The sequence below is a fragment of the Herpailurus yagouaroundi genome, unplaced genomic scaffold (assembly GCF_014898765.1).
Source record: "Herpailurus yagouaroundi ecotype Mexico unplaced genomic scaffold, PumYag 160, whole genome shotgun sequence".
NCBI classification, from domain to species: Eukaryota; Metazoa; Chordata; class Mammalia; order Carnivora; family Felidae; genus Herpailurus; species Herpailurus yagouaroundi.
The window spans coordinates 9,594,107-9,608,342 of NW_024412401.1; the positions used below are offsets into that span (position 1 = coordinate 9,594,107).

Here is a 14,236-nt window from a genome sequence, read left to right on the forward strand (position 1 = left end):
ATACCCACTAGATGGCTTCTAAAAAATCCCAAAATAACAAGTGTTATTGAGGGTATGGAGATATTGGAACCCTTGTATATTGTTGTGGGAATGTTTAATGGTGCAGCTACTGTGGAAACAGTTTGTCAGTTCCTCAAAAAGGTGAACATAAATTTATATGATCCAACAATTCCACTCCTAGGTATATACCCAAAATAATTGAAAACAAGTATTTGAACAAATACTTATATGTGAATATAGCACTGTTTGCTATAGCTAAAAGGTGGAAACAACCCAAACATTCATTATGAGATGGCGTAAGCAGTGGGATACTATTCAGCTATAAAAAGGAATGAAGTACTGGTATGTGCTACAACATGCATGAACTGCAAACACTTATGCTAAATGAAAGAAACCAGGCATAAAAGGCAACGTATTGTATGCTTCCACTTACATGAAATGTGCAAAATAGGTAAATCCATAGACAAAAGGAGATTAGTGGTTGTCAGGGCCTGGGGACAGGGAGTATTTAATGAGTATGCCTAATATATACAGGGTTTCCTTTGGAGGTGATGGAAACGTTTCTGAACTAGATAAATGGTGATGGCTGCACAACATTGTGAGTTGACTAAATGACACCAAATTGTACGGTTTAAATTTGTTAATTTTGGGGCACCTTGGTGGCTCGGTCAGTTGAGCATCCAACTCTTGATGTCAGCTCAGGTCCTGATCTGGAGGTGGTGGGATCCAGGCCCATGTGGAGCCCCACACTCAGTATGGAGCCTGTTTGGAATCCTCTCTCTCTCTCTCTCTCTCTCTCTCTCTGCTTCTCTCCCTTCTCAGTGCATGCTCTTTTTCTTTCTCTCAAATAAACATTAAAATATACATAAAATTATTAATTTTATATGAATTGCACCTCAAAAAAATAAGTAATGAAGGTATGATACCTCTACTGCAGAGGAGGCAGCATGGCCTCCTGGCCTCTGCTGAAGTTTAAGCCACATTCCTCCTCCTGCCATGGCAGAGAAGCTGGAGCTGCTTTTGGTTTGAGTGGCGGTCAGTAGCTACTTCACAGCCCTCTGGAACCACTGTGGGAGGGTTTCAGGAAGCTGCGTTGGGCATGATTGGGGGCAGCTCAGTCAGGCCCCCAGCAGACTGCAGAACCAGGCTCTGTGGTTGTAGACCACACTTTGCTGGCTCAGTCACATGCTTGCTTTGAAGATTTGGGCAAAATGCCCCAAACCTTGAGGGGCTCAACTCCTGCAGCCAGGTGAGTAGGGGAAGGCCAGCCGTGAGTCTGTCAATCTGAGGTCTCCCTGGAGTTTCTGTTCATCACTTTGTTATTCCATTTCATTGATCTTAAGACCCAGCTCTTGACATTTTATCATCTGAAATTCAGATGTCTTACAATCCATGCTATATACTCTTACTGCAGTGTACATTTATCTTTTGGAAACAATATTACCTTCTAGTCAGTAAAATCAGCATAAAAATTTCTAGTCATGCGTTTGTGGGTTCATTAATTGATATCTGTCTCCATTTCCCATACCCATGGCAAGATGCCATAATAGGTACTCAGTAAATGTTGACTGAATAAATGAGTAAACAAAAGAACACTTTTTAAAAAGTGAGCTTTGGCACTGCCACTTAATGGCTGCTGGACACAGGAAAGGCCATGTAACCCGTTTAAGTTTGGTATCTTTAGTTCACAAGGGTCTGTAAAAACAACAGTGCCCTTTGAGGTGCCAGGCTGGAAAGAGGAAGTGCCCACATAGATGTGTTTTCAGGGCCTAAGAACTTGCTCCAGAAAACTCTAACCCAATAATAAAAAGGCAGAAACAGTGTTGCTTTTTAGCTTTTATAACAATGTATAAATGGAAATACAAATGTAAATTTAGGGGAAGGGGAAGGCAGATTTAAAAAGCGCTATTTGATATATGGCAACTAAGAAAGCAGGGAAGAGTTGGGTGGGATGGGCTTATTTCTCTTGGGTGACGGAAGATCAAAACCATATTGAGGTGTCTTCAGATCTCAATGATTCTTTAAGTCCGGCTGTCTGCAGGCGGTAGAAAGAGAAAAAGACATTAGAAACCAGAAGTCAAGAATGCGCGACTGATCCCTCCTCTCTCGTAATCTCCCACCTAGTATTCAGACATTTATGGACAAGATTCTCAAACGGCTTCCCTGGCATGTACACCTCCTCTCAATATCCACCAACCCTCGGCACAGGGTCTGTCCACCAAGGCTAGACCCTGCCAGCAGGTGCACTCCTCAGCCTCTCTGATATCGCATCGCGTCCACTGCGCGGCTGGCTGCTCGGGCTCGCCGGCAGCTCCGGGCCCGCCAGGCGAGGGCAGAGAGCGCGCGGTCACTCCGCCTCGCAGGCTTGCAACAGGAAAATCCCGGTATATAACGCGTGCTGCGACGTGCCGCGCACAGCGCCTAGCGCAGGACGTGAAAATACCGCCTCGCTCTTGGCGCGTCTGCAGGCTATTCGGCGAACACGGGTAAGCAGAGGGCGTCTGAGGCTTAGGAGCGGCTGGGCAATCTAGAAACTTCAGTTCCAGCCCTGTCATCTTTCTTCCGAGGCTTCCTCTCCCAAACCCATTAATAGCATCCTAAAGTTTCTCAAAATCCACGTTTCGACCCAACATCCTTTCTTTGACCTACAAGCTGGTACATTATCTGGCCTTTGCCCTCCTCCCTGATCTCCTTGTGTGCGCGCTCCAGTGCCCGCCTTCTGTCCTCCTAACCCGCCACATTCATTCCTGCCACAGTCTTTGCGACTTGAATGTGTCTCTACCTCCAGTGGCTAATCTCTTGTCATCAGGCTCTCTGAGCACTCTAATCCTGTCTCCCTATTTACAACTAAATTGGTTTTACAAACTAACTCTGAAAATATATTGTTTAAAGTCTGTTTCCCAGAATATAAGCTCTATGAGGGCAAGTCTCCTGTTTCATCTCATTCATTTTTGTGCCCCATCTAAAATGGAGGTCGTGTAGTAGGATAAAGAGAAGGGAGGCAGGGAGAGAGGGAGGGACTTGTGTGCTTGGTCAAATCTCTTAGTTTTGCTTATAAAGGGTTACAATATGTATTTGTCTGTGACTCGATTCAATCACCTAATCCTTCTCTTCAGGGCCGCTCAGCAGCCCTATGATTGGTCCCTTGTCCTACGCTGTGTCCGGATACAAGCTTCAATGGGAGGAGAGGGTGGGCAGGCTAAAAGAGATCTTCTTGCTTCTTGTCAAAGGCACATCACTCGCTGCATCACCGGTCTAGGACCCAGAGGGAGCCTCTCCTCTCTGTCCTCCTAGGTCCCCCTAAGGCCCAGAGGGTCTAGTGCCCCAATTCTGAGCCAAAATAGAGTAGATCTCAGTATCTTCAAAGTCATGGTTTACCTTAAATAATCGTGTTAATGTCATGTATATATAATGGTTCTCCCTTCAGGAAAAAAAAATCAGGAAAATTGGTGCTTCAGGCAGGCTGGAGTGGAGGTGGAGAAACAGGGCCACGAGAGAAGGCTTGTGGTTGCAGGAGAAGGCAAGGTGGACCGTATAGCCATCTCCCTCTCAGTGATCTCTCTCGCAAAGAAAAAAAGGCTTGAGAAAGAAAAGCTTAAGAGAGGGTCTCTGTTTCTGAGTGCATCAAATCCCCATATGCAGACTGCCAGGGTTGGAGAGGTCTCTCTCCCTTGGACAGCTCTGGAAAACAACACCGCACAGAGCTGAGGGTCAGATTTAGTTGAGTTTTGCAATAGAGCTGGGAGTGATAGATTTCTGTCAGATGATGCCACGTGCAAATGGTTGTAGAAACAGCAGGGCTGGTCCAGCTACCCATGCTAATGTGGACACAGAGCAGTTGAATGGATGCGGTTGCCAGCTAGTTTGGAGGAACTGGGGCTACGAGACCTCTAGCATCCTGAGTCATCAATGCTCCTTAGTCAAGTCCTTGAGCTGTGGGGAGGGTGAGTATTTGGGGCGGAGGATAGGGGCACGGTTTATGGGATGGGTTTTAAAGTGCAGAAATCCTTCTAGGCTATTGCCTGTCCATAGCCCTGGCCAGGCAGCGAGATTGGACACTTGGGGTTGTTATACAGGATGGCAGTGTGAGAGCTGACAAGGGACCCAAGATCCTGCTCTCCCGGCGCCAGCTTTCTTTTCTGAAAAAGGAGTGCAGTGGAATGCTGAAGCTCTTCGGGGTCCAACTCAAATCTTCCACCTCACCTGCGACACCTTCTGCACCGTCTGTACCGGTGTGGCTACCAGTGCCGGTGCCCCCCGTGGCTGCGCGAAGGTACCGGACTATGTCGCGGTGGCCCCGCTCCTCAGCCAGGTCCACGGGCAGGCGGCCCCAGGCATCGCGCACATCCAGCCGCGCCCCGGCTCGGTGCAGCACCACCAGCGTGTCCAGGAACCCCTCCCGGGCGGCGTCGTGCACAGGTCGGGTGAGGGTGGCGGGATCCGCGCAGTTGGGGTCCGCGCCGTGGAGCAGCAGCAGCTCGGCCACGCGGGCGCTGCCCATCATCATGACCTGTCGGAGAGAGCAGAGTGGTCAGGGCAGTGACAGGTGGAAGGGGCAAGATTCATTTAGAGAAACTCTTTGTGAAGCCTCCTCCCCGCGCAGACTCCGGTACAAGCAACTGGTGTCTAGTTACTCTCTATTTGCATTCAGTTACCAACTCTCTTAGCTAGTTCTCCAGTATACTCATTCCATCTTTCTGTACACATTGAATTCCATTATATTCTCCAAACTTCTGTGGGTTTCCAGCCACACACACAACACTGCCAGATGCACAGACAACAGCAAAATGGTGAGGGACAAAACTGACTTAACAACAGCCTGATCTCTTGTATTTCCCCCCTCGTTTTGGTACAGTTATATAAGGCCCAGAGATTTTATATGGTTTTCTGCTGTATATCCAAGTACAGATAATCGTTAAAAAGCTAAAATTAAAACAACTAACCTTTAATTCTTATAAAACTTTTAATCTATACTTAAGCCTCCCGGAATATTGAAATTCACTTTCTTTAAGTATAAAATGAGGCTTGCCTAACCAGCCCCCAAATTCCTTCCTGTGATAAGCTAAATAATGCCTCCCAAAGATGTCCACTTGAAAGCTGTGAATATATTACCTGACATGGCAAGAGACTTCAGATGTGATTAAGTTAAGAATTTTCAGGGAGATTAACCTGGATTGCCAGGGTGGGCCCAAGGTAATCATAAGTTTCCTTTAAAGAAGGTCACAGAGAAAAGATCTAAGAATGGAGGTCAGAGAAAAGATGCAGGGGCCATGAGCCAAGGAATGTTGATGGTCATTAGAAGTTGCAAAAGGCAAGGAAACAGATTCTCCCCTGGAACTTCCAAAAGGAATGCAGCCCTATGGATCCATTTTAGATATCTAGATATCTAGATATCCATTTAGATATCCAGAACTAGAAGATAATAAATTTATGTTAGTTTGAGCCACTACGTTTGTGGCAATTTGTTACAGCAGCAATAGGAAACTAAGCAACTTTCCAAGTTCACACTCTGAGAGTTCATTAAATAGGAGGTGCTCCCGTCATTTGCTTCATAAATCATCTTTGAAACAAAGTCATCACCAAAGAGGAATTTTTAAATAGTATCCACAATCACAGCAACCTTATAATTTGAGTGTTGCATGATGGATGGCAGTGATAGATAATTATTTTTTAGGGTAACCATTATTTGATTATATTAGCTCGACAACAGTGACTTAGAAGGAGGAATTACTTATTTTTAGTTACATTGTGTATTAAACATGAATTATTTAATTTCTCTAGACCAAGGAACCATAATAAGTTCTACTGTGGTGGTTGATTCTTGTCCTAGAGAAAGTGAAACTGATTTGGAAAAAGAATATGTAAGTGAATCAAATTACAGCTACGAAAAGGAAAAAAAAAAAACCCTTGCAGTGCATGAGAACAATGCACTGTTTTTAGAAGAAAAACTGGAAAAGCTCTCACACTGTTAACTGCTTATTTACACAAGACTTCTAATAGATTAAAGGGTCAACTACCAGAACAAGGGGGCCACACCCAAGTATGCCAGAATCTTTTGGGAGCTCTCGTGCAAGTGCCAGAGCTAGGAAACACATGTCTAAAACCTGTTCTTATAAGACATCAACCTCCATGTCTGTATATGATGTAAGTGAAAATATAACAGATGAAACGTTGTTTATCCAATGAAGTGCTTCATCATTTAATTGCTTTTAAGTGTTTTCATCATGTTAAAGTATGAAAGGAAACCTAACATTTAAATATTTAAATCTAAATAGCAATCCAAAGCAAAAAGAAAAAGAATCAATTAAATGAATGTTTGTAGAGTGTTAAATCCATTTGATAAGACATGGAGTTCAATGAAGTAGTTAAAATTTTCTATAAACTAAATAGTTTTATATTAAACACAAGTTTGGTTAGGGTTCTAAACCAAAATCATGCCCCCTTTTCTCTATGTTTTTAGCCTCCCTATTTAAAAAATTGCTAAAACTAATTATTTTTTTCTTTTTGTATTTAAACAAATAGAGTCTCTTCTAACATATTCCAGAACTTCAAGGCCAATTCAGTCTTCAGATAAAATTTTCGAGATATCAAATTAGGAATCATGCATGCATTATTTTTAAAGGATTCATGCTTTTCTTCTACTATCACAAAACCTCTCTACTCTCAAAATCTCTCCACACTACAAATCCCAAATAATCTCAAGTTTTAAGGCATTTTGGTTTTACTTTCATATCTGTATTTTATTTTATTTTTATTAAAAGATTTTTAATGTTACTTATTTTTGAGAGAGAGAGAGAGCACGGGGTAGGGGCAGAGAGAGAGGGAGACACAGAATTGGAAGTAGGGTCCAGGCTCCGGATGCAGGGCTCAACTCAAGAGCTCTAAGATGACCTGAGCCAAAATCGAGAGGAGGCTTAACCGACTGAGCCTCCCAAGCGCCCCTATTTTTATATCTGTATTTTAAAATGTGTAAAATTTGTTCGACGTAGCATAGTTTCAAGAAAGGAAGATGGACTCATGAAATCTGTGAAATTGCAAGTACAAGTTACTTTCCTTTGTCTCGTTTCGCTGGAGTTTGTGCGAACCTTTCTTTCATATACATTTATTTTTCAGAATTAGAAATCACTGTCGACACTGGAAATAAAACTAGGGTGGTGACTGCCAGAAAGAAATCGTTTTTTTGTTTTGTTTCATTTTGTTTTAGCCTGGATTTTGGAAGTTAGTGAAGGCAAACAAAAACGACAAATACCTCTTCCCCCCAACCCCACCCCCACCCCCAAACTGGAGAAGGGGAGAAACAACCTTTTTGAACAATGAGGAATTTAAAACTCTGTCCCAAATAAGTTAATCTATAACAAATAAAGTTAAAAATAACAAAATAGGAGATACCCGCAAAAGAGTAACTAAATTGACAACATTTCAGGCAAGGTCACACTAACGTTTTTCTTCATATATGTCTGTATTTTCTAAATTCTTACAACAAGCATATATTTTCTTTATTCGGTTAAAAAAAAATAAACACAATATATAGTTGCTTCTGAATAATTTCAGTTGATATTTATTCAACAAAAACAGCAGAAGGTTTCCACTGCAGGGGGGGGGGGGCGGCGCAAGGGAGAGGGGCAGCTCCCTTCAGGTGCCTGTGAATTCCGAGCTAAGTGGGCCCAACAAACCTTACATTTCTTTAAAATCTTGCTTTTACCCCCAAGCGTTCGTAACTGTATATCTGATAAAGAACATACCTCGGACTATATTAACACAAATAGGCTCCCCCTGCTCCGATCTTCACCACCTTATACAGATCTGCACCCCAAAGGTCTCCTCATTCCTCCCGCGGCTTCCTAAGCCCCCAGGACTTGGACGAGGGGTGGGCTCCCGCTCCAAACTCCACCAGAGAACTCACCAGGAAGTCTCCCCTTACCCGAGAATCGCAACGCTCACCGGTACCAACTCTCTTGCAAACCTTGTGCTCCAAAGGCGCCCGCCACCCCCTTCTCCCGCGGCTGGCAGGCCGGCTCACCCACCTGAATCGGGCTCCGACCCAGGCGGTTCGGCGCATTGGGCTGCGCCCCTGCCGCGAGCAGCGCCCGCACCTCTTCGGCCCGACCCCGTGCAGCCGCGGTCGCGAGCCTGTCGGCCAAGGGCTCCATGCTGCTCTCCAGCGCTCGCTGCCCCGTTCCCTCCCTTCTTCTGGGGCTGTCGGTCGCCAGCGGCCCGCCCCGGCCTCTCGTGATCAGCCCGCCCCTCCTCTCTCCTCCCCGGCCGGCGGAAGCGGCCCCCAGACTCTGCCCTTCCCCTCCTCCTGCAGGAGTCTTTCTCCAGGGGAGCGCCGTCCGCCCTGAACTCGCTGCGAATGTGACACCCGCTGGAGTCGCCCCGCGCGGGGCCTCCGCTGTCAACGGGTCTGCGGCTGGCCGGGGGGGGGGACGGGCGCTAGGAGCGGGACGCGGCCCTGGGGGGGGAGGGACCCCGGGGCTCCTCCCCTGCTACCCCCCCCCCCCTCCCGCGTCCCCCGCCCGCCCTCCTCTCCGGGCTGCACTCCCCCCGCCCCCAGCGGAGGCACGCGGTCTCCGAGCGAGTTCACGCGATTAAAGCGGTACTTCTCCCCTGTTTCCCTTCCTCCCCTGTACTACCACCTCGCATTTGAAAGCCGCACAGGATTCCTAACTGCCAAGTTCGAAGCAGGCTGTTTGATGTCTTAGGCAAAGTACTGCTTCCTCTTTTAATCAGAAGAAACATCTAACTCTTCTGGCAGTAAGAGCCCTGCCCAGCATTGGTATCCCTGGTAGCACTGCGTGGCTTACCTACTTTAATTTTTTTTAAGTTTCAAAAAATGTTTATTTTTGAGGGGGGGAGGGGCAGAGAAAGAGGGAGACACAGAATCCGAAGGAGGCTCGAACCCACGAACTGTGAGATCATGACCCTAGCCTAGTCGGACCGGGTTTAACTGTATCCGGCCCCCTCCCCAGGCTGCCGGAGGCTTCCTTGTTTTAGATGACTCTAACCCCTTCACCACTCAACACCTGGATTTTGCGTGCTGGGCCCATTATGCCAGAAATCCTAGCTCAAACATTCATTTCGGAGAGTCGGCCGCCCGGCCAGCAGCCTGGCCTCACTACATACACACGTGTAAAATGGATGTCGACAGCAAATCCTTTTTTCTTGTGCAATGCCCGGGACTAGTGCCTTGAATAAGGGTTGGCTCCGAGAAGATGAGGTCTATTTAATAGGGATGATGGAGATTCCTGCCAACAAGCAGATAGGAAACTTGCAAGGGAGTCATTAGGCTGCTAGACTCTGTTCTAAATAAATAATTACTCCTAGACCTTAAAAAGTGCTCAGAGCTCTAGAAGCAGAGTTGCTTAGTGATTCAGAGACCAGGGTCCCGCAATGTCCTGGGGCCGCTCCTCGCCCGCCCCCGCCCCTCCTTCCTACTAGAAAAAAAAAAAAAAAAACAAAACAAAAAACCTTACAATTATGCTAGTTATAAATGGGAGGCTAAGAGTAGTCCCTACTTCATAAGGCTGTTGTGAATTTTAAATGAATTGCTGAACATATAAGCATTTAGAACAGTGCAGCACATCTTAAGCTAATAATACCTTAGCTCTTAAATTTTCCATTTTGAGGATTCTTTTACAATCTTGTTGTGAGGCACAGAGAATAAAATGCTTTGGATAGAATTATCAATATTATATAAAAGGGAAGGCCAAGCAGACCTTACTCACTGAAAAGATAATGGATACCCTCCACCGCCCACAAATTTAATAAACAGTTGAACAACTGAGAAATAGCAAGCAAAAGAAAATCCAGTGAGGTTCTAATTTTACCTGTGGTTGTTACTTTTTCCTGTGGCTAATATATTTTGCAATATATATTATTTTTAAAAGATTGCTCAGGCTTTGCTGATGCCTTAAAGCACATGCTTAATATCCCTAATAGATAATCCAGCTCTACTTGAATCCAGTTCTACTTATGTTTCAATCCGTAGGTGACTTTTCCTGAAGCTCCCAGAATACTTTCAGTTTCTGTTAGCTCAGGCAAAATATGAATGCCAATTAAGGAGCATCTGGCTGGTTCAGATAGTAGAGTATGTGAGTATTGATCTCTGGGTCATGAGTTTGAGTCCCACATTGGGCTTAGAGATTACTTAAAAAAATAAAATGATGCCAGTTAAAACACTTATGGAATGTTAAAATCTGTTATAAAAATGCATTACTGTGCTTCCTATATTTTCTTCTAGGCACCTATCAATTATCTCAGTAATATTGGTGTGGAAAATTCAAACTGTGGCTAAGAACATAAAGTTCTAAAAAACAAAACAAAAAAAGGACATAATATTCTTTTAATGTGACTGAAGGTATTGTATGATAGGGAAGGGGAAAATAGTAGTTGTGGTAATGAGAATGGGGAACAGATTTCCCTTATAATGTATCTGGCTGTTACACCAGTATCAAAATTAGCTTCCATCACCAAAAAAAAATAATAATAATAAAAATAAAAAAAAATGCTTCTTAATCTTGGCACAGGGGAAGTAGGCCTTTGAGAATCTGTTGAAGGCTATAGACCCTCTCCTCAAAAAATAAAGTATGCGGGGCGCCTGGGTGGCTCAGTTGGTTAAGTGTCTGACTTCAGCTCAGGTCATGATCTCACGGTTTGTGGCTTCGAGCCCCGCATCGGGCTCTGTGCTGACAGCTCAGAGCGTGGAGCCTGCTTTGGATTCTGTGTCCCCCTCTCTCTCTGCCTTTTCCCTACTTGCTCTCTCTCTCTCAAAAATAAATAAAAGGTAAATAAAATAAAATAAAATATGCAATACTTTTTTTTTATTTTTTTTCAACATTTATTTATTTTTGGGACAGAGAGAGACAGAGCATGAACAGGGGAGGGGCAAAGAGAGAGGGAGGCACAGAATCGGAAACAGGCTCCAGGCTCTGAGCCATCAGCCCAGAGCCTGACGCGGGGCTCGAACTCACGGACCGTGAGATCGTGACCTGGCTGAAGTCGGACGCTTAACCGACTGCGCCACCCAGGCGCCCCATGCAATACTTTTTTAAACTAGTGTGTTCATGGGGTGACTGGGTGGCTCAGTCACTTAAGCGTCTGATTCTTGATGTTGGCTCAGGTCATGATCTTACAGTCTTGTGAGTTCTAGCCCCACACTGGGTTCTGGGCTGACTCTGTGGAGCCTGCTTAAAATTCTCCCTCTCTCTCTGCCCCCTACCCCACTCATGCTCTCTCTGTGTGTCTCAAAATAAATAAATTTAAAAATATAAACTAATGAGTTCATTTGCACATGTATTTCTGAATATAACTTTCAGGGAATTCAGAAATTCTTCTGAAACTCACCTATGGATTCCTACATCAAACTCATTAAAGGACTCCTGGGTGGCTCAGTTGGTTAAGTGTCTGACTTTGGCTCAGGTCACGATCTCGCCATTCTCAAGTTCAAGCCCCACATCGGGTTCTGTGCTGACAGCTCAGAGCCTGGAGCCTGTTTCAGATTCTGTATCTCCCTCTCTCTCTGGCCCTCCCCCACCTGAGCTATGTCTCTCTCTCTCTCTCTCAACTAAATAAACATTAAAAAAAGTTTTAAAAAGAACTCATTAAACTCTTATGCAATATACTGGACTGTTGTTTAAGGAAATGGGTAAAGGAACCATATTAAAACATCCACTGATGAATTGTATACAGACATGGAGGTTGACTTTTTTTTAGACAGGTATATCCTAACTCTGACACTTGCAGTGGAGCTCCCAAAAGATTATGGCATCCCTGGGTGTGGCCCTTTTGTTCTAGAAATTGATCCCCTACTCCATTAGAAATCTTGCATAAGTAAGTATTTAATAATAGTGTAAAACTCTCCTAGTTTTTCTTTTAAAGAGCCTACATACTCTCAATTTACTCTTCCATATCAGTAAATACCTGAAGGCCAGTACTTCAGAAGACATAAAATATAACCTGGTGCTGGTTATTCCAGCCTCAGCCCACGTGTAAAATGGAATTGTAATATATTTCATAAGCTGATAAAATGAGATGATACACACCAAAGAGCTTTTTTAATCCTAAACTTATTACATAATATTATTATCTTTTTTTAAAGTTTATTTATTTTGAGAGTGAGGGAGCAGCAGAGGGGCAGAGAGAGAGAGAGAGAGGGAGAGAGAGAATCCCAAGCAGGCTCCATGCTGAGAGTGAAGAGCCCCATGTGGGGCTTGAACTCACCAACAGTGAGATCATGACCTGAGCCGAAATCAAGAATCAGACATTTAACCCACTGAGCCATGCAGGTGCTGTTACATATTGTTATTATCATTCCCAAACTTACTTTTCTTCTTCCTTGAGAATATCATGGCCTTATTTAGGTCTGTGTTGCCTTGGCAGTTTTGAAAATCTACGCTATGAAATTTAAACTTGTTTAATTTTGATCCATTTTTTAAGAAAAAGACCCATGGGGTGCCTGGGTGGCTCAGTCGGTTAAGTGTCCGACTTTGATTCTGGTCAGGATCTCACGGGTTCATGGGTTCGAGCCCCGCATCAGGCTCTGTGCTGACAGCTTAGAGCCTGAAGCCTGCTTCAAATCTGTGTCTCCCTCTCTCTGCCCCTCCCCAACTCATGCTCTGTCTCTCTCTGTCTCTCAAAAATGAATAAATGTTAAAAAAAAAAACCCAAAAAGAAAAAGACTTGTTCATTCATTTGACAAACTTAAGAGGCTAATGGTGGAGCATGGAGGTGGTGGGGGGGTTTAAACATAACGGTTCTAGAGTAGGACTGCCTGGGTTCAAACCTGTACTTTTCATTTAATGCTCCTATAACTTTGAAAAAAGTTACTTAATGCATCTGGGTCTGTTTTCTCATCTGTATAAGTGAGATACAGATGCCTCAAAGAGCTGCTGTAGATATTAAATGTGGCATTACATGTAATGTGTGTGGAAGCAAAAGGAAGCAGAGGATGACACAGGAAAGTGAAAAAGGAACGAAACTTCTGGTGGCTCAGGCCCAGGCTGCACGGATGCTGAAAGCTGACCCTGGCTTTGGAGAATGGTGCAAGAGCTTAAAGACGTAAAAGGAGGAGCAAGATGTTCCAAGCAAAGGTGAGAGCATGTGAAAAGGCATAGAAGTTCAAGAACACTGAAAATAATTCACTGGGATGTATGGTGAGAAGCTGGAGAAATAAACTCCCTGAAGAAGAGCCTTCAGAGGAGGCTGGGAAGGGCTGCTCAGACTGTCAGCTGGAAAACCTGGAGTGACTATTCTTTCCCAGCTTAGCGGTCACAGTTCACAGCAATGTAGGGTGAAGGGAGGCAGGGCTGGGAGGCTTGACCACACACAAGGAAAGGTGCCAGGTGAAGAGAAGGACAGCTAGAAGAGAAAAAGGGAAGTCGAGGACCCAGGCAAGATAAGGTATTTCTGAGAACCAGAGGTCCTTAAAAAGTCAGGAAGAAATAGAATACAAGGCGCAGAGAGCAGTCATAAATTTGGACGCAGGAGGCACAGCTAGATTTGAGAAAGAAGAAAAGGTTAAGGCAGGGAGGAAGTTGAAGCACTTCCTTTCATGAACAAAGTGGCTGGCTTGTTTGCAGTGAGGATAAGATGGTGGATTAGGAAGTGAGAGTGAATGCCATATCTGATAAAGGCTTAGTATCCAAAATATATAAAGAACTTACAAAACTCAACACCTCAAAACCAAATAATTCACTTAAAATGCACAGAACACATGAATGGACATTTTTTTCCAAAGAAGATATACAGATGGCCAACAGACACATGAAAAGATGCTCAACATCAATCATCATCAAGGAACTACAAATCCAAACTACAATGAGATATCAACTCACACCTGTCAGAATGGCTAAAATTAAGAAACAACAGGTGTTGGCGAGGATGCAGAGAAAGGGAAGCCCTCTTACACTGCTGGTGGGAATGCAAACTGGTGGAGCCACTCTGGAGAACAGTATGGAGGTTCCTCAAAAAGTTAAACATAGAACTACTCTATGATCCAGCAATTGTACTACTAGGTGTTTACCCAAAGAATAGAAAAAATACTAATTCGAAGGGATACATGCACCCTGATGTTTTCAACAGTATTATCTACTATAGCCAATTATGGAAAGAGTCCAAATGTCCATCGACCGATGAATGGATAAAGATGTGGTGTGTGTGTGTGGGTGTGTGTGTGTGTGTGTGTGTGTGTGTGTGTGTGTGTGTGTGTGGTGTGTGTGTGTGGTGTGTGGTGTGTGTG

General features: G+C 44.4%; 1 protein-coding gene and 1 long non-coding RNA gene across 2 annotated transcripts in view; one reads left to right on the forward strand and one right to left on the reverse strand.

Moving 5' to 3' along the window:
- Positions 1-1,823: 1,823 nt before the first annotated feature.
- LOC121034522 (cyclin-dependent kinase inhibitor 2A-like) lies at positions 1,824-8,198 on the reverse strand. Its single transcript, XM_040481381.1, has 3 exons — positions 8,025-8,198; positions 4,204-4,510; positions 1,824-2,035 (listed from the first exon to the last, which is right to left on the reverse strand). Exons 1-3 carry the CDS (start codon positions 8,148-8,150, stop codon positions 2,022-2,024), a joined length of 447 nt encoding a protein of 148 aa, XP_040337315.1. The 5' UTR covers positions 8,151-8,198; the 3' UTR covers positions 1,824-2,021.
- Positions 8,199-12,777: 4,579 nt separating this feature from the next.
- The window catches only part of LOC121034523 (uncharacterized), a 16,738-nt gene continuing 15,279 nt past the window's right edge, over positions 12,778-14,236 (forward strand). Inside the window, exon 1 of the long non-coding RNA XR_005792480.1 lies at positions 12,778-13,088. This is a non-coding gene — a long non-coding RNA (uncharacterized LOC121034523). The remainder of the gene's footprint in view (positions 13,089-14,236) is intronic.

Bases quoted from the DNA above. Each gene is read 5' to 3' on its own strand.
- LOC121034522 (XM_040481381.1), bottom strand. From the start codon at position 8,150: ATGGAGCCCTTGGCCGACAGGCTCGCGACCGCGGCTGCACGGGGTCGG. The intron at 4,511-8,024 runs GTGGGTGAGCCG...TCTCTCCGACAG, and splicing joins TGGGTCGGAGCCCGATTCAG to GTCATGATGATGGGCAGCGC.